Source organism: Pocillopora damicornis, chromosome 6 (assembly GCF_964200805.1).
Source record: "Pocillopora damicornis chromosome 6, jaPocDami1.2, whole genome shotgun sequence".
NCBI classification, from domain to species: Eukaryota; Metazoa; Cnidaria; class Anthozoa; order Scleractinia; family Pocilloporidae; genus Pocillopora; species Pocillopora damicornis.
The window spans coordinates 6,177,298-6,202,800 of record NC_142675.1 but is presented as its reverse complement, the minus strand read 5'-3'; the positions used below and the strand labels follow the sequence as shown (position 1 = coordinate 6,202,800).

The 25,503-nt window shown below is 37.6% G+C and overlaps 1 protein-coding gene across 16 annotated transcripts in view; it reads right to left on the bottom strand.

The window, feature by feature from the left end:
* The window catches only part of LOC113676576 (chordin-like protein 1), a 54,086-nt gene that overhangs the window by 11,598 nt on the left and 16,985 nt on the right, over window positions 1-25,503 (bottom strand). For 8 of the 16 annotated variants that reach the window (XM_027193244.2, XM_089210438.1, XM_089210444.1 and 5 more), the window contains 2 exons: window positions 6,109-6,246; window positions 2,538-2,593 (listed from right to left, as the gene is read on the bottom strand). In XM_027193244.2, the coding sequence (XP_027049045.2) occupies window positions 2,538-2,593; window positions 6,109-6,246 (194 nt within the window). Of the gene's footprint in view, window positions 1-2,537; window positions 2,594-3,060; window positions 3,146-6,108; window positions 6,247-6,456; window positions 6,575-12,091; window positions 12,211-21,050; window positions 21,192-21,483; window positions 21,574-21,898; window positions 22,121-25,503 lie in introns of those variants that run through there. The other 8 variants (XM_027193248.2, XM_089210448.1, XM_089210442.1 and 5 more) reach the window with 8 other exon arrangements.

Genomic DNA, 25,503 nt, shown 5'->3' with positions numbered 1-25,503 from the left:
GAAAACCCTCAAATAGAAAAAATAACACGTATGTATTGTTAAAAACAAACAAAAATATGTTAAAGAAAAAGCTACACTCATTTTTCATAAGGACATTTTTTAGAAAAATGTTCAGGCAGAGATAAACCAAAATTTTAAGAACACAGTAAGAGCACGCCCAGGCCGAGAGTCAGTTAAGAGCGTCTCTATTTTGCCTTTTTTGTGAGAAGTATAAACAAATGTTTAAAACAATGTAAAACTGTGGACTAACAGGACTATTCACTCAACTACCAAAGGACATTTTTGATTGCAACAATGATGTTTCTTATTGCACGATATACTGAAGAACAACTCAGTTTGCAGTCGCTCATAATCGATTTATTGAAATACTATACCACACAGCTTTAAGAAAATGTTAAGGACGTTATCAGGCTTAAAATCGCCAGAAAATAAGAACGTTTAGCCTTAGCCCCAAATTTAGACGCTCTAGTAATGATAATAAAATAACAGTATATTTAGTCACAACGGCCTTGCATCCTTAATTGCCGACAATCTCCGGCTCTAAAAAAAAACCACAAGCTTAAGTCAATTAATCCTCGTTAGTGTCTCAAAATATCTAAATGTAGTCGATTTTTGTCTCGAACTAATCGGCTTTCGATAAATTCCAAGCTATATCCTAAGAAGATTAAGATTTAGTAAAGAGATAAGGATTTTATTTTATCGGTAGTCACATAGGAGTTATTCTTAGCGGGAGAATTTTAAGTAAGAGGGCAATTTCTTAGGTAACAAGTGAAGCTGGGATCAGGGCGATACCGTGTTGGTGGTGAGATGAAAAGATATTCACTCAGGGAGCGAGATCTTTTAAAGGTCACTGTTGGTTCAATTATTGCATGAATTTTTCTGCAAAATGAGCTGTTTTTTTCGCCCTGGTTATTTGAAAATTGGTGCATGGGATTTCTTTCGAGGGGTCTCAGTTCATGACCTCTCCGGGTTGATGTGTTGTGTTCTCGGGCGAATCATCATATTTTCAGTTGACCTCTCTCCAGCAAGGATTACAAATGAGTACCTGCAAACTGACACAAAAACCTAACGAAATGCGAGGGGTTGACTTGCAATGAACTATCATCCAATCCAGGGGGGTAGATAGACATACCACGTATCACTTCGTGTTACAGACATCTGAGATAAACTTAAGTAGTCATAGGTTACTTAATCTCCACCATCATTTTTTTCTGTTTATTTTCGGTTAGTATCTTTTTCCAAAATGGAGGCAATGATATCAATCGAACTAAAAGAAGCGTGCATGCGATGTAAGGTACGAGCCTTGTTAAGGGCTTTTGCGGTAACTTACGTAAGGTCAAGCATACGACTATTTAAATCAGTGATCTATCATTAGTTGCTCACTCGCTAATCATACCTCATAAGATAAGCCCAAAAAATTTACGCCTACTGAGTACTTAACATTATTAGTCACACAAAGGGGGATATAACAAGGCGGGGGAAGTTAACAGATAATCTATTTGAAAAGTTTACGACAGACAATACAATATTTTCAGCAACTGACAAGGTAAATCAAGGGTAGGGAAAACTCTTTAGAAAGGCCATTGTATACAATTTCAACACGAATATAAAACCATCTCTGAAACATAGAGCAATTTAGTCGCAATTTTTAACTTGGGACTAAGTAATTAGGAAATGATTCCAACATTGAGGACAATGCTACTCTTTCCCGACAAAGATTCACGATAGCACAGATAGCTTCTGTGAATAAAAGTACGTTTAAATGGTTGGATAATTAAAGCTTGTTTTCATCTCACTAGCTTTAAAAAACTGCAATTTTCCTTTTAATTTCGTTATTCAGCCACAAACAAAAGAGCTTTTACTGTACAATTCTCTTATCTTTCCCTATTGTTTTTTTGTCTCCAAAGCTGAAACAGTTGCTGTTCTTAAAAACCAGTTGTTCAGACGACTAGTGTAGAATTTCGCCGCAAATAAATATGAACAGGGTGTTTTTTAAAGACAGCGGAAGGGCGAAGACGGTAATCCGTGAATATGTCAACTTAAGGGACTGATAGCTAACAGCCAAATTTCTAACAGGAAAAAATAAAACGATAACCTTAAACGTTCTGAATATCTCGCCGAATTTTTTTTGGGCTGAAACCATAAAACACCAAACGAAAATCCCTCAGTTCTAACATCAAAATCCACCTTAGTGGCTCTCTACAAATACATCGACAAGTTTTTTTTGCTATGTGCTGAGGAAAAGGAAATTTTTACCTGTCGTACAAAGATGAGAAAATGAGTCAAAGTGCGTTAGAATACACGACTTCTCACCTCAGTTCAATCAATGTGAACTCACACTACCAAGCGTGAGTAGATTTCTCCTGGACCTCTTTCAGTGCATTGTAACCTACAAGGTATCCTGCGATTTTCACCTAACTTCGGTTTTGCACTGGCCCAAAGACACGTGCTCACTTTTTCACCTACGCTGGTCCGGGAATAAACGTTATCTATCTATGCGAATTTCTTGGCAAAACTTATAGTGTAATGAAACTTACCTTTTTTTATGCTTTCACAAGAACCTATGAAAAGGAAAATGCCAAAGACAGCTATGCTGAAACAGAAGAAATACGTTAATTTAAGTAAAGTATTTATGTGAATGAGCTCCCCGGCATATACCGACAGTTACAAGCCAGAGGGTTGTAGGTTTCTGTTCAACAATCGGAATGTAAGTTGAAAAAAAAAATCAATGAAATGAGCAACCGTTCATGCAGAAGATTGATGGTATTTCAAGATACTCTTGTAGGTTTTCAGTAATATAACTCTTCCATTATTAAAATCCTTTTACGTCCATGCAAATAAGCATTGCTGGCCTCGCTTTTGACTGAAATTGTTTTCCTACATGATTTCGAGTAAAGGAGGCCAGCCTTCATGAATCAAAAAGAAAGATAATGAGGCCCGCTATTTATGAAAGAGATCTAGAAAAGTTTACTTTTTCAGTTGAAACCCTACTTTTAGTTATGGTAGTTGAGCTTGGAAAGAATTGTTTGAAAAACGCATTGGCTCGATTATTAAACTTACCAAACAAACCCTTTCATCTCAGATTGCGATAAAGAAGTGCGAGTCAGTCGTGGGAAATTTTTATACAGAAAAATGTACTGACTGTCGCTGAAAACACGTCATTATAAACGTCTTTCTGGAGACATTGCCAAGGGAATTGATCACGTGAAGTCTCAAAGTCTAAGAAACTCAATAATACATTAAAAAATGTTTGATGAACACTTGAAGTTTGCAGTCAAATAACAATAGCGTCGCTTGGGAGTAAGGGCGTGAGATTAACCTGTAAAAATAACTTTAGATTCCACTCACTTTTTTTAATAAGGAAACCACGACGGTTGACGTAAAGGAGAACGTACAAAAAAAAGAACGAACGACGATAACAGTTGCTCAACACATTTAGTTTAAAACTACATACATTTATCAGCCGCGCTACAATAAACGAAAAGCGTCGTGAAATGATCGATAGTCTGCTTACTCTTGGAACAGAAAACTAAATTGTAATTTAATTGGTCTCGCCGCACCATGTGAGTGAGGAGCTTGACGGTTTTTTTCTAGACCGGCTCACGTCAACCTCCCCATTCCATTATGGCGGTCAAGGGCTAAAGCCAGATGGCATGGGTATAAATGTTTGACCTTTGCCCTTTACCGTTTATTTTTGCGTTCAAAGATTTGAAAAGAAATTCTTCCAAAGACAAAAAACCACATCTTTCATTCGAAACGCCCAATTTTGCTGAACTTCCGTTGAATGTCATGCATCGCACCAGAACCGTCCGTCTTTGTTTGTCAGCTTGAGCAGCTAGCGGCGTGATCCGGCGCAAAGTGGCATACAACAGTTCCACCCGTCAAATCGGATTTGTGAACATTTTTATTCTCATCGACTGGAATTTTCCGACGTTGTCAAAATGAGCGTTAGAAGGAAACAGAATTCACATTTCGGGAATTACAAAGTTTTGGTTTCAAAAAAGCGACGTTAAAAAGAATCTCTTCAGTAGCGCAGACAGTCGACGTCACACGAGTCTTTTTCAGGCATTACCGAGTCATAGCAACAGAAAATCAGATTTTAGAACAATGGACGCCAAAATGATTTTTGCTTTCCGAAGCCTCAATGAAAACTAACTTTTTTTTGCTCCACTTGAGTTTTGACGGTTTTCACGTGTCCGTCGAAAGCAAACCGTCTGTAAGATGAGACAGACAATGAATCCTCGCTGGCTTGCTTCATAGCACGCTGAACTTGACATGAAGGAAAGTGCATTCAGCTGTTTTTGTCTCAAATTGCTTTCTTTTTATGGGTCGGTTTGGTCAATTCCATTGTTTTCGTCTTCATCAAATAATCCAGATAATTAGAGAATCCAATGAAATAATTAGAGAAAGATAAAAGAAAAGTTAAGAGGAAGAGGTTATGAAGTTAAGAGATTGTAATGAAATTTTCGGATTTAAAGTTTAATAGAAGCGTTTATCTTTTTCATTGATTGAGAACCATCGCCCATTAGAGTGTTGATCAGGGGTCGACAAAGGAATTATTTCAGGCCATATCAAGTAAAACGAGCAAATGCAAAACGCTGAAGTTAAAATGCAATCAGACAGCAGATGCAAAAAATTGATTTGACAGAAGCTTCAGCATTGCTTGAAGCTACTCTTGTTTAAAAGAATATACAATCACTGTAATATAAATTCATTTACTCTTTGGTAAACTGTCTCCTGACGCAGTTACCTCTATTGCGCGAAAAGAACTCTAATCAAAAGCAGAGGCAACCAAAGATCTTTCCATGCCCCCAGTGTTAATTTCGTACATTTTTCTGTAAAAAATTTTTTCACAACTGACTGGCACATCTTTATCATAATCTTAAATTACAGCGTTTGTTTGTTAAGTTTGATAATCGAGCTAATGCTTTTCTAAAACAATTTTTCCAAGCTCAATTGCCATAACTCAAAGCAAGTTTTCTTCGGAAAAAGTCAGCTTGCCTAGATCTCTTTCATAAATAGCGGGTCTCATTATCTTTCTTTTATAATCATGCATGGAAGTTAGCCTCTCTTACCCCGACAATATATAGAAAAAAATTTCAGTCAAACGCGAGGCCAGCAAGGCTTATTTGCATGGACGCAAAGGATGTTAATTATGGAAGAGGCATATTACTGAAAATCTAAAACAATAGCTTGAAATACCATTATGAATCTTTTGCATGAACGTTTTCTCATTTCAGTGAATTTTTTCAACTTTTACTACAATTGTTGAACAGAAAATTAAACTACAACCTGCTTGTAAATTCTATCTCAATGCTTAATAAAGAACGAGAATTTGAAACAGGTAATCCAGCCTCCAAATGGGTCATTCAAAATGTTCAAATAAAGCTTTGTATTGACACAATCAGCAGTCAGTCAAGCATGAGAAAACAACTTAAAAATTTATTTGAATTTATACTCAGGAAACAATTACCATGACTCGGTGACAAGTGTTTAAGAAACTACGCATGAGGTTGAAGATTAACGTCGGTCCTACCTAGAGCCATATTAACAATTTTAAAAAAAACTGTTCATTTTTCCCAACCAATCATGCCGAAAATTTTTTCAAGTTGAACTGGTTTGGTCTTAAAACTAGAAAGGTTACGAGACATTAAAATTGTCGTCGATCGATTTATTATCTCTGGCTGAAATTACATGCAATAAATTTGCATGAGGTGTATATTTTGAAATTAGAGTGACGTTCTTATGCATAACTGAACTGATTGTTTAATTCCAGTAAAAGGAAGCGACGAGTTTAAAAATTTCCAACATAATCCACGCCCAGTTTTCGGGAATGTTTCGTAGCTGACAACACAGTATGTGTTGTCGAGCCAAAGCACGATTGATAGATATCAGTGATTTAATCTTTGTCTAGACATTGATATTTCGTGTGTGACGCAAGAACACGTAACTTTTGTTAGAACGAGACGTTTCAAAATCGATCTTTTTCAATAATTAACAATATTCGATGTGATGTCGCTAGTGAACCAAACACCAGTGCGAATCTTTTTAAGACCGCATGGCTATTAGCCGTCTGACAAGAAGAAAATGAAAGGGAAAAAAACTTACCAAAAGTTTTTGGTGGACATAAAAGTCAAAGCGCTGTTATCTCTCAGCATCTTGTTGTTTGTTGTCCAAGCAGTCATGCGCAAACTTCTATAAATGGACTTCGGGCTTTCGAAGGGAAAAATACATCGTACAACGGATCTGGAAAGAAAAGGAGAAGCGTTTATGTAAAAGCAGTTCCATATGTAATGTTGGTATCAATATTCGAGAGCATCTGATCATAGTCATCAAGCTGAGTGTGCCGAAAGCTAATGAATTATCCTGCTTCCTTATCCAGTCTATCATACAAGAAAGAATTGTATCTAATCGATTTGAAGAACCCTGCATCCTTTGAGATAGGGGAGCCTTTACCTTACTCCTTAGTTAAACTATCTCGTATGATCTTGATACTTTCCGGTACTGTTTAACTCCTGTCGCAAACCTTTTGTGAGTAGTATGCATCATTTGCTTCCTTAAAACTGATAATAATAAAGTTAAACCTCCTCAAAGAACTTAAAGGCGAGAAGATTGCAGGGTGCCGATTAAAATGAACTTTCCAAAATTCCTCGTGGTTTCAAAGAGCTGTTTTCAATCCCTATTAACTGGTTGCTTTTCCTAAGTTAAGTCTTGGCCGGCAGCTACTTGTAAGAAACTTGGGAGATTAGTCCGAAACAGTGAAGGGTTACAGGCTGCCAAAGGACCTTAACACTTGCTACAAAAAACACCTGAAAATTTCTAAAAACAATCAGACGTGTAAAAAGGAATTTAAAGCTACTTCTCCAAGGAATGTTTTGTTTTGCAGTAGGAGTCCATGTTTGGCCTCTGCAGAGACTTAGAGGAGGGTATTGGTGACCTATTTTAAATTAGCGCTGTTTTTCTTAACTCTAGTCTATTTGAGAAGAAAAAGCCAAACAAAAGCGCTTACGACTAAAGAAGGATATATTTCATTCCGTTGGAAAAGTTACATTCTAGATTCAATAAAATATTGTTCGTGTTATTTTTCTGTTCCTCTTGGTCGCCCCACTGTTTTGGTTATGGCAAAGTCAATCGGAGAATAAATACGTCAATTAATTTTAATTACATTCCTCTCTAATAATTTCACACAACAGGACATAAAGGAGCGACCCATGCGTTTTATTGCTTTTAAATCTCTACTTTCCTTGATGAACCCGCGTAGGAAACGAAGCATGAATTTCTGAAATAAAGAACTTTATGTCCTACAATCGTAGCTAGTACTAGTCAACATAGCTGATTCACCATCATAAGGGCCTACTCTTAATATTGGTGCAAAGTTTAGTTGATTTTTAAATCCTTACATCGGCTTTTTATACGTTCTGTCTCTGGCACGTGTACTTGGACAAAAATAGATTGCAAGCTATTCAATAGCTCATCTCATCAAAACAATTCTCGTTGTGGTGTGTGTTCAACACTAACTGAACTATCAAAAGTTAATGGTTCCACGAGGATCGTTGGTTCTTACATTACTCTTCTTTCCGCAGATTATGTGGAGCAAAATGCAAAAACAAAAAACAAATTTCGAGCTGTCTTAAAACAATGCAAAATTATCTTCGACTAGGGTGAGACAGAGAAGCAAATAGGCCACATGGAAGCTGGATAAATGAAAGCTACATTTAAGGATGCAAAAGAACACGACGAATTGCAAGAGAAAATACTGAATATTTTTAGTCTAAATTTTTGGCGATGTTCACAAACCGTGACCTCCAAATTGGACTGAGTGCCATGTTGTATAACGCGATGTGACTTAGAGGGTTTATGGAGCATTACATCGAGAAAATCTTATGTTAGTGTCTCAAACAAGGGTGTTTGTGGCCTAGTCATCCATTAAATGCCCCATTCACAGTCGAGAGAGAACTTGGACGAGCTGTCGGAGCACAGCACCAATTAAACAAACTTGCTCGAGCTATTTGCATTTATTAGTTAAAGACATATCTTTCTACTGTATGGCTCAATCTAGTTTTTAATCTGATGTCTCAAATTTTAATTGTTTTTTTTTCACAAATTGATCATGCTGTCGGTTTTCTCAGTCTCTGATTACGTACTTTTTCTTAACTGTGTAATTTAGTATTATCAACCGAGTTGATTACGTAAATTGGCCACCTTAAAGAATTTCAAAGAGTATGAATTTCTTTACGGTGGCCAATTTACATTATCAACTGATTTGGTAACACGAAATTACATTGTTATGCTCTTTCATCGACGCAGCACCACAGTTTTCTTTAAGAAACCTACCCTTCTTTATTCTGTACTGTCTGTCATGAAATGTATTTCCAAAGGATTATACAAGTCCATATGACGACTTATCAGCAAATGCGAATCGAGTTTATAGCAAGAGGAATCATAAGTGTATACAAACAAAAAATAAGGTCTTCAAATTTACAAACAGTTTGCTGAATGGGAAAAACTCTACAGAAGTCTGAGTAAACCTTAAAGGAAACAAAATTGAAATTAAGAGCCAGATTTACACTGATTGAACATAGACATTTTTCCCGACAAATTTGCACCTTGATGAATTTCTTTGAGGTGTTACTTGTGATACCCCAAACAAACGGTGAGAACTGAAGAAAATGATCCAGATTTATAAGAACTCACAAGTACAACACTCAACACATGGAGGACGGCCGGGCAGGTTAAGACAATCCTAAAGTCTAAAAAACGAGAAAAAAAACCGGAGTGACGGAAGCCCATATATTCAATCTCTTCCGAAGAAAAGTAGCTATTTAACAGTTCACATGGCTGTTATGTGTTTCTCAGCCTTTCTCAGATTTTAAGGCCACGTTTCGACTAAACGGGACAACCATTAAAAACAGTTAAGTACACTTTTGAACTGAGTGTACACCTCAAATGCTGCTCCACTGGTCGATGACAACAAAAATTTTGAGAAGCACTTTATAAGGAAAAAGGATCTAAGTACAAGAGGCACATTCAAAAAAGCTAACCGAGGTATGGTTGTGTGTGAGTTTCCCAAAATCTCTAGTAAGGGGCTTGGAATTAACACCAGTAGTATTACAACCCTTCCACAAACCGCCTTCGAGTGCAACAACACAAGGATACTTCTTTAAGTAAAATAGGAATAAAAACAACCGAGACATTTCCAATCACGAAATGTGGGTGACATGCGAGTGAAACAGAAGACGGCCAGTCTTTCTCGACTCATGTCAGAAATTTTCAGATTCGAGAAAGATCTCCCTTATTTAGCGGTAGAGAACTTCGCCACAACGTCAAGTTATTAACCGCTCAAACGGTAAAACAACATCGATGATATTAATAGCAACATTCGATCTTCTCTGGCGGCATTTCTAAACAAAAATCCGGTCTGTGACAAAACAAGACGTTATCAATCTTCTAAAGAAATTTTTCTGCTGATGCGCAATTGTCTTATCTTTAATAGGTGTTAAACACCGGATCGCACTTGAATGCAGGATGTTTTTTAAGATTATCTCTGATGACTAAATTGACTATCCCACCAAAAAAGGCAGACTGGACTGAGAGCACTATAACGAGGAGTATTGACTCGAGGTTCTTGACACCTCCATTCATATATCATATTTCTTTTCCTTGGCCAACATGCAAGGAAAGTGTAACGATCAGCCAACCCAAAAATGCTTTCACAAAGCTTGAGAGAAAAAACAATAGTTCTCACGGCTTTTTTGTTGAATTTTATCAACCGTTTCTGAGGACTCAATCCATCAGGAGTTAATTCTTATTTGCACTCTTAGAGAACTTGGTCATTTACCTCTTCGCATGGTTCTATCTGTTATTCCGCTTGTTTTCCAGTAATCTCATTCGAAAAACAAAATTTCGCAATCATGGACAAATTGGAACAAATAGAGACATATCTGATTATTTTTCACATGTGCTATTTACTTAGCTGTTCGTGATCATCAGATTAGATATAATTTTTTGCACCTTGAGACTGCGGAGATCCTACAAGACTGTGTGTCTATAACATCCTCGCTTTGAACTGCTAGGAAGTTAAAACACTAAAATAACCGATGCCTAAGCAGAAGGCATGGACGTGCCAGTTTTCTTTTACAACGACCAAACAAGTAGTCAAACCAAGAACTAAAGCAGATCAATCTCGTTAACAGAAAGCACTTTACTAGCAAAGGTTCGTTCCAGTAATAAGGTCAACAGGAGAAGAAGACTCACATAGCTAACACGTGCTTCTGAAGAAAACTTTCTCACTTTCCTTTCTGTCGTTCAATATCGTGTCGTTTAGTGTATTTTTTTGCCGGAATTGAGAAGAGAAGGAAACCATTCGTATGGCAGACAAAAGGTGCTTTCAAAACCAGGAAAATAGAGACGAAAGAACAGAGTTTTCGCTATGGGCAATTTATCTTATTTTCCTCATCGATGACGACGATCAAATCCTTGTTGCAACAGCAACTCACGTTTTCGTGCCAGAGTCCGGCACAACCTACACTATTTCCTTTCGTGAATTCACCCACGCTTGGGGAGAATAACGCTTTTAAAGTTCTCGCGCTCAGAAGGCCATAGAACAAAGACAGCGAGGCTAGGCACAAACAACTTAATTAAAGTTTAGACAAAGGGTAGTGTGTGGTGACAGACAAACTTATCTTCATGGCAAATCGCCATGTTTGGTTTTTTAATGAAACATTTACGTGTAGCAGAAATAGAAATGCCTGTGAATCTGAATTGTGCCCAAAATAAAACTCAAATATGTTTTGACAAAATAGCAAGATAGGAATCAACCTTATTAACATTTATTCAAATTTTCGATGTAAGCAACTGCATTTAATCTATATATTTTATTCATGAAATATTTCTGAACAATTAGACTCCCTCTTGTCTACTCTGATGAAACAATAGCACACACCTAAAATTCTTAGGCTGACTCAAATTCCTAGACATGTGCTTGTCCAGCAATCAAACCTATTTTTTTTATCTTTTTCTCTTGGAGATAAAATTGTGATGTCCCAGAATCTTAGCACTCTACGTCTCAGTTTTTGAAGTCTTGAGACCACAGAGAAAGCGAGAGTTACAAGAGGTAAGAAGAATGATTGTTGGCCGACTCTGAGTACAAATGTCTCGAGCTTACGGCTCTAAAGAAACCTTCCAGACCTCCGGGTTCGTTTGATGACCTTTTAGGCAACCTCATTCTAAGTGTTTGAAAACTGCTTCGCGATTTTGTTGTGTTGAGGTCGACAGGATTTGTCGACAATTCCTAACAAAGGACGTCTAAAAACTGAAGTGAGTTGCCATGATACTAGGTGAGAAGTACTTCCAATTGGAAAGTGTCATTATACAAATAATGATACAAACAAAGCACCTTGAACATAAATTACATCGAAGCTGGCCGCGACCCCTAAGTTTATTATCAAATGTCCCACTCTTCTTACGTTATTCTGTAAAACTCAAAGCTATCTCGCCAGGGAACTAGTTACGAACTCCTCCCGTCATTAAAACCTGGGCCCATGTATCAAAAGATTAAAGTGGCATAAGGTATGCAAGAAGGTAGACTAGGATCAAGCAGAAGGAAATTGACCCGAGGGCAACGAACCCAGACCAGATCGCAAGAATCTAGAACACTTCATTAAGCTGCCTCCTCTCACTATGAAAAATATCACCAAACCGACGATACCTTTAGCGCCATAAAAGAGAGATTTGGAATAAGCGAAAGATAAGAACGCCGGCGGTAGCCTGTTGGGAAAATGGATGCTGGATAATGTATCCTAATTGCGAGAGTTAAAAGAAAGAATGCAGTTTAAACTGCGAGACGATGTCAGTAGGAACTCACGATTAACCTACTCACATCCTAAGAAGAAGTTTGTCCACTATCCGTTCTTCGTTCACTTCACTACCCTAGTGTTGGAAACTGGGCCCTGTTGGTTAATGTCGTGTGTTCTTTGCATAGAAAAATAAAGAAATTTCCGCGACATAATTTTTTGGTGTAGTTTCTCAATTACCAGGATAACTGCAACAATCTTAGGCTACCATAATCTAGCTAGTGGAAGGATGGTCTTACCTGCTGGTGCTAACGTCAGTAATCAGGCGGGTGACTAGTTTGCTCAGCCTTGTTGTATTTTGACAATTCTTGACGTCGCCTGCACTTGTTTCCCAGTTAAACTTGGCTTAGTCGAATACCTAACCAAAGAATTGTCTCAAATCTTTTTTGGAGATACTGGATGATTTTTTCGTGCCGCCTTTTCTCAGCTACTTTGCATATGTAATTACACCTACGTAAACTGCAGTGTTTTTAGCCACCAGACTTGTTTGTTTTCGCCAGAACAGTAGGCATTGAAATTGGGTGTACGATAATTTCGATCAGGAAATAGGATTAAGTAATTACCGCACACCTGCCTGTCTACCCACCGTTTTAGTTTGAAAATGGTTCGCGACTTCAACACAAAAGTAATACATGCAAAAACCATGTTTAGCAATTTTTTTAATGGTTTTACTGGCTGGATGTACTGCCAATAATTCTTAAGAGGCACAAGTACGTACACAGGGATAATTGGCCGCAGAAAGGACGTCTCTTAAGTCTCTCACAGCTAATACCATTTTCCTCACGCAGTACTCGTAAAAAATTGTTTTCAATACTGTAGAGCAAAAACCTCGACTTACAATGCGTAGCATATTCGTGACCTTCACCCAGTGTCCTCATTTCAAAACTTTAAGATTACATTCTACCAAAAGCGATTAATCTCTGTGTTCTTAGGTTCCCAGCCACCCTCACCTGACACGTTCTTCGGATACATTTGAAAGCAATTACACTTGGGCTTAACAAGAGTTGGAATAGGCCATAGCCGGCATTGCCACCAAAAGTAACGATTGAAGATGGGTGGGTCTTTGCATTAACTCAATCAGGAGGAATTCATTTGAGGCTTGTTTTCCAGCTTGTCAAGTGTAACCTGACTTCCCTCATCTTTTTCGACTAAGCCATAAATAGACACGCATTTTAAATTAAAATAGATCTGATTAATCAAGAAAGATTAGCTTTGAGAGCCTCCGTCAAGATGATTACCACATCGCCTTGAAAGCGCATAAAAACAATACATCATGAACAAATGCACGCAGAAAATGTCTCAAAGCCTGCGTGTAAAGTGTAGTGCTTCAGAGAAGAGAGCAAACCTTAAAAAAGGATTTGTACACGTGCATCATCGTCCCAGAGGGGAAAGGTCAAATAATTTTTTTGCAGACGTGTTTTTTCGTCTGTGTTTTCGTTTGATTTTCTTTCGTTTATTTTGAGATTAAATACCCGGAGAACAAGATTCTTAACCTTAAAATAAAATGTAGATGAAGGTATCGATTACTGAGCCACTTTAAGTCTTGAGCTTTCGCATAAAGTTAATGTGTTTGGGAATTTTTGCATGTTATAAGAGTTGACCTTTGCATTATGCCGCAAGGTTTTGGTTTTCAGCGACCATTCCCTTCACAAATTTCAACAAAAAAGTGTAGCCTTGTGGCAGCGCGTCTGTGACACGTTTAGAAGAAGCAAACGGAAAAGTAACGGTTATAGAAAAACTTATGAATTCGTCGTCAGCAAGGTGAAATGAAAAAGATTGGATTTTACCCTTTGATCGACACATTAGACCTGCACTCAAATGAAAACCTCAATTTATCATCAGGATAATCTAGGATAGTCAGGGGATAATTGATGGTAGCAAACGAGGGCCGTGATCCCGTTTCATGCACGAATTGTCGTGCTTTACGCAGAAACCCTTTACTACCCTCGTAAACTAGAAATAAAAGGTGTCTCTGTCTGACAGGCCTCGCCACATTTTCACCATGTTATGTGGTAGAGTTATTTATCTAGAATAGCATGTGTGAGAATTTAAGGGTTCAAAACGGGATACTATTGACGCAGAATCTTTGAAAGATGGAGTATAAGCTCCTGTCATCAGAGTATTCAAATCTTTTGACAACGTAGAGAGCCCTTTAACAGCGGATGTCTCCTCCTTACTATGAGGACATGAGGCGGAAAAGGGCTATGTACCGTATTTAATAGTGAGTATGATCTCACTATTCTTTTATACCGCCAAGGATTCTTCGCACACCTGATGGAACTTTTCCTGCTTTATCTAAGTCGTCCTAAGATCCTCATCACAGAATCACTTGAACTACCTGACCTTGGGACTAGACTTGCCTCGTCAGGCCGTACTAATGAAATAGCCTTTCATAAACTCTTGTCACTTTCATTATCAGGCAGGATATTCTATTTACAAAGGGAATCTTGCGAAACTTTTCAAATCGACTGAGGATTGCTTACATAGATTGTTTATGGAGGAAACAATCCGCCGTTAATAACTATCATCCTGTATTCTAATCTTGACCTAGACTTTGACTTGCTTCAGTTTTCCCACCCAGGGAAATCTTTTAATCCTTACGATTATTCACACAATGCGGTTGAGTCTCCCAACGTCGATTGCCTGTATAAGCTAATTTCCTTCAGTAGATTGGATACTTAAGCACGCTCCTTATTCTTTCTGCGTCTCTTCCTAGAAACACATCATGGGGTTTTACTTAATAGATGAGTCTATTTTAAGATGCCGTCTAGTTGTCCGTCTTAAAAAATCTAAACAACACTATCACTTAGGTCATTTTCGCCATTTAAAAAAAAATTTAACATATCATTTTGGGGATTTTGAAAAATTTGTTTGTGGGAACAATAATTTAATCAGGATTTGCAATTACTTTTTAGATCTGAGGAAATAAAACTTTTCAATACGAGTTTATATTAAAATTAAAACTCAAAATATTTTTGTTCGGATATCAAAAGCGTCCCTCATCGGCTTCTGTGTGGAAGGGTAGATGCAATCGACAGTAGGACCAATAACAAATCGATACTTGCACTAACGATTACCGTTTTGCGGGGGCGATTTCTCTCTATCACAAACAATCGATCGTAACTTTAGCGATTGACATTGCTTGACATAAACACAAACGATTGCTGTATTTAAAATTAACAAAAGCGTCAAAGACTAAACACACTCGGCTGATACTAAAAACTACGATTTATATTTGACGCTATCGATCTATTTCAGAACTTAAGCGATTTATAATTAGCGCTTCCAATTAGGGTCTTGCAACGGCGTTTGATGCAACAACATTAACACAAGCGATTGATGTTCAGTACCAACGATTTATTGTTTCGGATTGGCAACTAAATCGATTACAATTACGATATTGCTGGCACTAACGATTAAGTTCTATCACTAGCGACTCATACTTTACTTGCTTACCTGCATGAGGAGCACGTGAAAGCATTTTATAAATTTACTTGCTGCCATGGGACAAGCTAAGAACACAATTGGGAGCCTGTCAAGGTCTTTGTTAATACGATCGTTATCTATCAACTTTTGCTCTTGTGTCAATCTGATAGTACATCAATAAGGTAAGATCGATGGAAACTTGATTGACATCGTGTGTTTCTTAATTACGAGGAGACAATTGAAAAGACCTGTCTGACACTGCAATGGTTCACGGTAATATACTTTTCCTCAATCTCTCAACCAAATTCCTTAGAAGTTTGGAATAACTCATTATCTCGTACATCAGAACATCAGCAGACTTTGAAATGAAGAAAAATAACACAATAAAGAGGAATTAATTGGCACGCCTTAAAATGCATACCGAAAAATTAGTATAGAAAAGAGATAAAATCCCGCCTATTTTGGTTAGGAATGGCTTCAATGGGTAAAAAAAACAGAGATGTTCTACGAGCCAAAATGCGATTTTAGCCCCCCGTGACTGCGTTAGGAGCTAATTTAGCTTTCAGCTCTATGCAAGAAACAGTTAGCGAAGCTTCAACTTATCTTTTCATTCGATTCAGTAAAAAGACTCTTATTCTATTTTAATCAGCTTTATGCGTGACTCTTCCTTAGGCTGTTTGCCACATGTAACCTTTCCTGAAGTAAAGCCATTGTGTGGTTAAAGGGTTATTCATAACCACTTACATTTAACTGATTAATCTTTTACAGGTCATTGGTTGCTGACAATCCACTAATTTAAAGGATACCGAGGTGCTATCACCTACAAGTAAGGTATTCACATTGAACACTACTAAGATTGTCTAATTAAATAGTACCTTTCACTTAATAGCCATTGATCAAAGACACGAATATAAAACCCTCCGTTTCTTCGCGCTACTTTCTGTTTGATTATCTACCCCGCAAAACCTGATACTCAGGCCATAGAATTCAGACAAGAGCACTCAATGGTCTATCAGACAAGAAAACAAACAAGACGCTTTGTTCCATGGTGCCAAATAAAAATAAGCATTACTGGGTGAGGTTTACATGGATTTACTACATGAACAGTTAAAAGTTCTCCACCAAAAAGTTCAAACTTAATGGATAGATGAATTATCATCTTTGATGATTCTGCGATATCTTCAAGACCAGAGTGTTATTCGATTGCTTTCTGTTTAACCATGGTCGTAAGACTGATTAGATATGACTTTTAATCTTTCTGTTCATGGAGAGATTTGCTAGTAAAATACTCTCTTAAAAAGGGAGTTGATCACCTTACTTGCTATAATTATTTTCAATAAATACCTCTTAACATATTTTTAAACTCTCTATATATATATCTGTTTAAACCATCTGGTAATGAAGATAGAGAGCTTAAGAAGAGGCAGTTTTGGAAACGCACACAAAATGATTTTTCCTCCACGAATTTTTACAAACATCGTCAGCACCTTTAATTGGTGTTCGGAAAACGCTTATGCTTCCTACATCGGTTGATAGCGAAATGATCAAAAGAAAGCATCAAAAAATGAGCTATTGTTTCACTCTGCTAAAAACATACCGAGATGCAAAGTTTGTCTGGCAGGATACTCAAGTGGGTGCAATTGGCTCTGTGATCTTTTATAAGGACTGAAAGTGTTAAGAGTCATTAACTGATAAACGAACCTTTGAACGATTAAAAAATCTTAAGTAGTCACCAAATTGGGAAAATGCATGCATACGACGTGACAGTTCAGGAAAAAGCATTTTGACTCCGTTTTAGCCCTGGGATGGCAATTTGCACAGGCCTGTTTCAAAAATATAAACGCTCTAGTTTTTCGTTGGTGTAATGTTTCCAAATTACCCGCAAAATATCGTAGAGGTCAGCTGGCGCGTCTGCTATGCAATCTGGTTGCACAATAATGTACTGAGAGATCGTTTTAGACTAATTGACAATAACAAATCGCTTCTTTGCACAGGAAGAGTACAAGGATTCACCGTACCCAAACTTTAACACACACAAAGATACGATTGGCTGATCGACAAACCGTGCAAAAGAAAAAACAATAAGTACGAAAGGTGAATAACCCTGCCGGGTCATGTCTAGCCGAAATTAGAGCGAATTTTGCCCCTTCGCCTTTACAATAAGAAACATACTGCTACTGTACAAGAACGTGCCTGCAGAGGCCCTGCAATCAGCGGTCACTAAACATCACTACTGCATAATAACAAAACATTTGTATTAATTACCTAGTGCAATCTTCACTCAAGATCATATTACGCTTTAATATTATTGTTTCATAAAAATTTCGATTATGGCCTGATTTTCACTGAGTTATAGCATGCAAGTTTGAGGAAAATTAGCGTTAATTTTCTTTCTAACTCCTTGTTTTGCAGTCTCTAAAACGCAGTGGCGAAAGAGTCATGCTAAAGCAACCAAACGCAAACATGCCAAACTGTTATTGCGATCGGACAAAAGTGAAAGAAACCCTTATCGTAAGTATCCACTGGGATTTTACTTTCCATTACACCAAAATCTAAAAAGCATTACAGGATTGCAGCTTCTACAATAGAACGAGAACTTGAAGGCCGGTATGACTAACTTGCTGATTGCGAGAATATTTCTGGAAAAACTTAGTGTCTTTAAAATGTGTCAGATGAACTTTCGAACATGCCTTTCCCACATCGTTATTGGGGAATAAAAAAGAGCAGAGTGCAAAACAGCGAAGGGATAAAAATGCCGATCAATGGAAGGAATCCAGAGGGAAAATATTTACAGGACCAACTCCAGTACAGTCCTTCGCTCCAGACTCTTCAGTGCAATATCAGGCTACATAGTTTCGCTTTTCAATGACACTGAAATGGCACGGGAAGGAAGAGTTTAGCCAAATCCCCATAGATCTAGAGATCTGGATCCAAACAGGATGCTAACTCTCTAGAATCTAACAATGTGCAACTAATCTGCGGTTAACATCAGCTTCAAGTTCTAACAGTTCAGCATGATACGCTATGACTCAATTTTTCGGAAACTTTGACAGAGTACCACTTTTTTCCCGAATCGAGCAAGCCGGCCCTCAAATTTTACCTTCATCACCAAAATAATTAATTATTTTTCAGTTTTCTTACCTTACTCTGTAACTTTAGCTGGCTGGATGTATTTATTGTGTTCAGGCTGAGCTTAGACGATTCTATCAAAATCGAGGGATAAAATTCCAAATGGCGTGTTTTCTCCTGCTCAAAACAATAAGTGCGAAATAAGATGCACGGTACTCTACACTTATATGCGCTTAGACGTTTCGAGTTGCTTGGTGATTGCCCCCTTTCAAGTGAGAAATGCTAGGAATTATTTAAAAATAGGTTCCAATATTAAAATGGAAAGGAAATTCTCCCGCCAGTTAGTTAGGGATAAGTAGTCGAATTTTCTAGTTCTTAAGAGGTTGTTAACCGTCTATTCTTGCCTTAAGTCTTCAAAGCAGCCTTCTTTTTAAGTAAAAAGGTAATTTGATTCAAGAGTGTGAAGCTGTTCTAGAGGATTCAAAAATCGGAAAGAGGAATAAACATGCTTTAATACCCTTACCCGGTAATTATTTTCCTAAAATAATTGTGAACCCAATTAGACGCAAGTAGTTTTTTTTGTTCATTCGCTTACATTTAATGTGTTGAAAACCGGATTCAATCACAATTGAAAAATTAGTTCTTAAGCGGTGAGTCAAGAGAAATAAACTTTTCGCATCAAAAATTTGTTCCTTCATGGAGCGGACGCTTACTATCGGGTAAATTCTTAAAATTCTTAAACGTCTTTGAAATTATACATTAATTGGCACACTTGCGGTACAGGATTTTGTTTCATCAACTCGGTTACATCCCACCCTTTCAAATCCTATACGATCAATTACTTGCTGGTACAATTTCCAAACTTGCTGTCATCAGGGATCTGTCGAATTTATTTATGACCAAACTACATTGCACTGGACCCCGAGTGAGTGTTAAGGAACATGCTGGACAATAATCTAGTCACGATACACAGCCCTTGCGCCACGCTATAATTTTTACATAACAAATAATAATAATAATAATAATGATAATAATAACGAAGAAGCTCCTCGATAACGTCACCTTGACCGAATATTCCTTCACCTCCATTTCCAGACGGTTTTCATCAACGAAACCCGATCCCAGTCACAATCCCCATCCCAAAGAAGACGCCTAGCCTGAGTTGAAAAGCTTTCTTGACTCGACAAGCTTTTTAAAGCCTGAGTCAAGCATTTTCTTTCCCATATCGACTAATCCGACTTTTCAAGACGACAGTTTTGTCTCAGAATGAATTTTGATTGAACCTCCTGAATCTTTGTATTTCCAATATCTTATTTCAAACTTCTTTAGTTGAACAGCGCCCAAACTTGTGTTGTGTTCAAAGTTACAATCCCGAATTTCGCTCATCTCTTCCACAAATCACGGATTTGAAATAAGCCAAATTATGGATACCGGAAAACCTGTTCTGAAGACCTTTAATTGACAAACTTGACAAAAGCGATTGTACGTCCAGTCACATATAAACATACTCAAATTGCAAGAGGAAAAAACAAATTAGCTACCCCGAACTGAGGGTCGAGGATATGACCACAGGAGATATACGCAATATGATGGTAATCGATTTACCAAAACCTAAACTAAACTTAGTAGCAGCATTTAATTTATTCTTGATGGTTATTCATGGCTACTTGTTCCTGCTCACAGCTTCATGAAATAATGATTATGGTTCTCTAACTTGATTTAGTTTTCATAGAAGAACTACGTTTAAGCTTTGGTGAGAGTTATCTCACACTCGTGTTCAAAACTTTATCTGATTAACATTTATGATGATCAAGAAAAATCTAGAACAACTTTCAAACGAAGACTAAAATGCATTCGCTGCCACATTCTCAACACTTTATGATCGTTCGAGGAAATTGCACTTTCCTACATATGCATATTTCCTGACTGCGACAGTTTTTAAAAATGTATGACGACTTGAAAGATGTGGCGCAAAATTAAAAAAAAAGATGTTCTGATCCCATGAGATAGAGGCTCCGCTCGTAGCTGCGGGCATTTCAGGCCATTGACGTCACAGACATCACATAACATTACTGATCACAATCCAACAAGGGCTAAGATCCCATTAGATCAGAGGCATACCTCCAAAACAACAACTATTGGAAACTACAAGACTTCTGTGCAAGAAAACAGACGACAACAGCTGCCCGAACACGCAAATAGCCACTTCACTTAGTTTTAATGAGATCATTCCGGCCAGGAAAAGGGCAAGACGAAGTAAAATGCTGACTAAAGAGTAAGGAATTTATTTAACAAGCTGTGGTTTTGTCCAAGTGAGTGCCGGCTTTAGAAAGAAAATCGAACTAAACTCTTAAGAGTTTTAGTCTTTTTCGGAAAGACCTCTTACTCCAAGGTCATAGAGTCCTTTTTGACTGCCCTTCAGGACTTTGCTACCGAATGAGCGAACCTCTATCAAAGCTAACTAACCCTCATTTACCGGCCGGCTGAAGGTTTAGGTTTTATTTAATGCGACGACTTGCCTGAAGCAATTGTGACGTTGACCGGACCTCGAAAGCTTTTAGAACTAAGTTTATAAGTTATGCACAGTTGGTCAAGAATAAAGATCAAACTTAGCAAGAGGCGTTGTAGAAGGTCTTACAAGACAACGATTCGAGTGGAGGAAATTTTAAATGAGGTGTTTGTTTATCACTAGTCTCAACTAACCTGTCAAATGATCTTTCCTGACCTAATTAGTCTGTAACTTTGATACTTTATCGCAAGTGTAGTCTCTGTCGTCTGGGTTTAATAAGTTTAGCTTCCTTCGCTTCACTAAAGGCAAAACGGTGAGGATGGTATCCTTCTGGCCTAAAATAGAAATGACTTAAAATTTTGTGCATTTTGTTCCCACATAAGGATAGATCTAACAAGTTTTCCCCCATAACTCTTTTAGTTTAGTGTTGACTACAAGTTTTATACGTAACGGTCACCTTGGCAACCGCCATGAAAACTTCAAAGTCGATATCGTAACAATTATATTGTCTGAGAAACGACAATACAAAGCAAAACGTTGATCAACGTCTCACAGTTTTTAGAATCACTCCCAACTACCATCATTACATTCAGAGTGCGAAATCAAACAAACAAGGTGTGTTGTAACCTTTTGAATCCAACCAAGAATATTCCACTTCTGTAGCATTTATAAGGCCATTGGCGGTGCAACCAATATGCTTATCCGCTCGAAATAATGAGTGCGTATCAGGATCGTTCGGAAGAGGTTATTAAGGAACTCTTAATGTCCTAATGACAGATGTCTACTTCTGCGTTCCATTAGACTACGAAGAAATGCGTGTTTTTCTATTTTCGGAAGAACACAAGACGTGGTAAACGCGAAAGGTACCACCATGGTAACTGTCTTGCAAGAGAGTAGCGAGTAGCAAGCGAGCAGAAAGGAAGGGACGGAACCTGATCCCGTTTCACGTACAGCTTTTAGAAAGATTCACGCGTTACGTGTACTCTAAGCAGTAATTCGTGCGTCGCAAATTTTTGAGAAAAAACTTCAAATCTCGTCTTACCTTGTCTTTGTGGAAAATTTGCGTGTCAGGTATTAACACGTTGCCACCCTCTTGAAAAATCACGACAGAGTGTGGGTGGATGAATCAAAGTCAACGCAGTATTTATACGAACAACATAATTACAACTAGAGATGAAACTATGCAGGCTATGACCAACATACAGCTAGACTATTGTAACCTCAGCTCAACTCCCAAGCTCACACCTTGAATCATGATTAATTCATCGTTTTTTAACGACTTGCATCCTATTAGTTATAATAAAACATGATTCAAAGATGTAAGTAGTATCTTCGTTTGAGTAGTTTTTAGCCTCAGGGAGATTTGATTAAATAAGAGACCCTTTTAGCAGATGAAAGCTCAAAATAATGGAGAATGACATGACGAAAAAAACGATGAACAATGACAAACAAACGTGACGATAGTAATGGACCTTGATTCAAAGATATAAATAGTACCTTCGTTTGAGAAAATTTGAGCTTCAGGGAGATATGATTAATTAAGAGACCCTTCTAGTGGATGAAAGTTGAAGATTGTAAGTATTAAACTGCTCAGGACTGAAATGGGCAACTTCCCTTTCTGTTGACAATCTACAAAATGTGGTTTCGAATTTTAAAAAAATTCCACATGTTTGTATGCTTAGGTTTACTTCTAGTTAATAGCCACACCCGAGGTACACACAAGTCTGCATAAGATTTGAGATCGTAATTTTTCCGAAAAGGTTAAAGTTAACAAACGTGACGATAAAGGCATGGCCCCGATTTTAACAACGAAAACCATAAATTCTGAGGATAAACTTACTTTTGAGTCGCCGCTTTGAACAAATAGTTTACCTACTGACGTAATTTGGGTGCCGAGTAATTATTGCAATTACGTACTTGTGGCATATTCACGTGACCAGCTGCTAGATCAGTGTAATGCATTCTTTCCCCCCATTTGGAGTCTGTCACGAAACAGAATATTGTTAAAGTAATTAAAGCTCCAATAGGCTGGTATTGATTTCGTGTTTTCGTATAGCTGTTTCCACTCCGCCTTACTAAATAATAACATTTGGGAAGAGATTTAGTGATAAATCACCTAATTATATTTTCCTAACATCACACTTTTCTCTGTGGCGAGGTGCTTCTTAGTCATGAGAAAGTATTAAAGAGCTAAGTTCAGTGAGGCCTAGGGTTAGGGTTGGTGAAACAAGGGTCCAACTTGTATAGATCTTGGTTAAAGAGAATTTTGTGAAAGGCCCCATAATGCGAAATTACAATACTGTAGTTTATGTTTGGAGATCCTTGGCCGCGCAAAGTTATGTTATGCACTTCACACATTGCCGCTTTATTCTGTAACTGAAGTATGAAAACAGGATGTTTTTAGGAATGGATGGGAAACAATTTAAAAATAGCCCTATAAGTAAAGAGTTTTTTTGGCACTCAGTTTGCTGTGACGTAAACTTCCAATTGTGTAAGACCGCTTTATGTATGTCACTCAACTGTCTTAAAAGCCAACTGAAGGGAGACGAAAAGATCGCGCGTCAACCAAAGCGAAAGATAATGGAAAGGCGTTTCGATTGTTGTTCCACTGAATATTGTTCTTTAGGATGAAAAGTGTTTGTTACCAACAAACAACAAGCGTTCAAGCGATAATCTAAGCACGAATATTACCTAGTCGATAATTCAATTAATTTCTGAACTAAACTTGGTCTTTTGATCGAAGCGAGCGCTCATACACACCAATCGTAAATCAAAGTGCTTTGTGAGCAAACTCGTGAATTGACATATGATTTTTTAGACTATGTTTAATGTTATCTGGTTTAGGGAATTTTGTGGTTGATTGTCATATCTAGAGTACGAGCAGTAGTTCAGTGTTCGCTAATGTAGCAAAGAAACAAAGTAACGTTGGAATAAGAAGGCATTATAATTGAAATGATCATGATACATTTGACAAGGTGGATGATGTCATGTGTTTTTTTTAAACGTCTATCATTTTTGTTTCTGGTTCAAAAGAAAAGGTTGGAAATAAATGTGGGTGAAAAGTGAAATTTACTGTCTTTCGTTGTAAATATTAGAAAATCAAGGCAACATTGTCTTAATGAAAACATTAACGATTCCCTTTTTATCAAATGAGCCAAACGGGAACGAGTTTCGAGTGATATAACTAAGCCGAGCCTCCCACCGTCATTTTGGATCTCCGCCTGGGTAGATTTAAGTCACGTGCTAGGCAACGTATAATCAATAACAAGATAGAATTTCATTTCAGGCCTATTTATCAATTTTGTGGTGTGTAACTTTCGCATTTTAGTACGTTGTATGTATATTGAATCTTCAAATTGTCTTGAAACTGAAAAGAAAATTGTTCTTTAAAAATTCACTGAAAATCGGTAGCTAAAATTGTTTGTTTAGGTGTTATCTGATTTTCGTGTTAACTTGTTATTTCGTCAGTCGCCGGCATCTTTTGTTGCTTCACACAGGAAAAACACACGCGACGAAACGTAATGATCAATTTTGTCCTCAATCTCACGCCATAACAGAAGAAGCTTTTGAACATCTGTAAACTCCGAGCGCTTCGCAGTAAGTGATATTTTCAATGAATCTTCGGATTGTTTTTAAGTTCAAGGACTGTAAATTACAATTTTATAAAAAACGAAGGTTGTTCTGTTATTTCAGTGTGAATCCTTGCATGCCTGCCAGTCGCTGGCGCCGCTTGTTGAAACTAAAACGAAAAAAAAAAAACCCTTTTAAGATTATCATTGGCCTCTTTTTCACCCCACCACTATTCTTAGCAACAAAGGTCGCCATTTCGTCTGTTTATTGCTCGCCAAAAACTATCAAATGCACTCAAAAGCCTAAAATCTAAAAAAAGTTTACAGGAATCGACCAATCGAGCGAGCGAGCGAATGGCATTCCCCACATCATATCTATAACTCGCTCTTGCGCATGCGCGCAATTCACGAGTTAAAAATGAGTTGTCTCCCTGATGCAAGTGAAAATTAGCATTCTGGCTAAGAATTTGTAACAAGGAAGCCGTGATTTATCTTCCTGTTTAGAATCCTTCCTCCTTGACAATTCTTTTGGACATCAAAAGCTCGTACAGATATGAGTGATTTTCAAATCTGACGAATAAACGCGTTCGGTATTCGCTGCCCTCTGATTTTTTTGGTTGATTGGGTAAATGAGTTGATTTTTTACGAAGCGGCAGCACTCGAAATTCCATCGAATTGCATGAGAAGGAAATCCGTCACTAGCTTTTTGTTCTAATCGCCTTCTTTTCTTAGTTAATTACACGGCGGCCGAAAAACTGCATGCGGCACTGGCCAATGTTTCCATTGATTAGCCTGTCGACGGCCGGGTTTTGAAAGTTGTCAAAACTTGTTCAAGGCCAAAGTCCAAAACCTTAAAAATTTTTACAATAAAGAACGTTTTCGACCTTAGTAACCACTAAATATTTCATTGGATAAAGAAACAAATTGAAATTATGGAAATTTGCAAAGCTATTAAACAGTGTCTAAGTACACAATAGCCTATAAAATCTTCTACGAAAGAAAATCTTCCGACCGTTGCCCTTGATGAGGTGTTTGCGTTAACAAATAAATTGACCTCATTAGGAAATGGGATTACCTA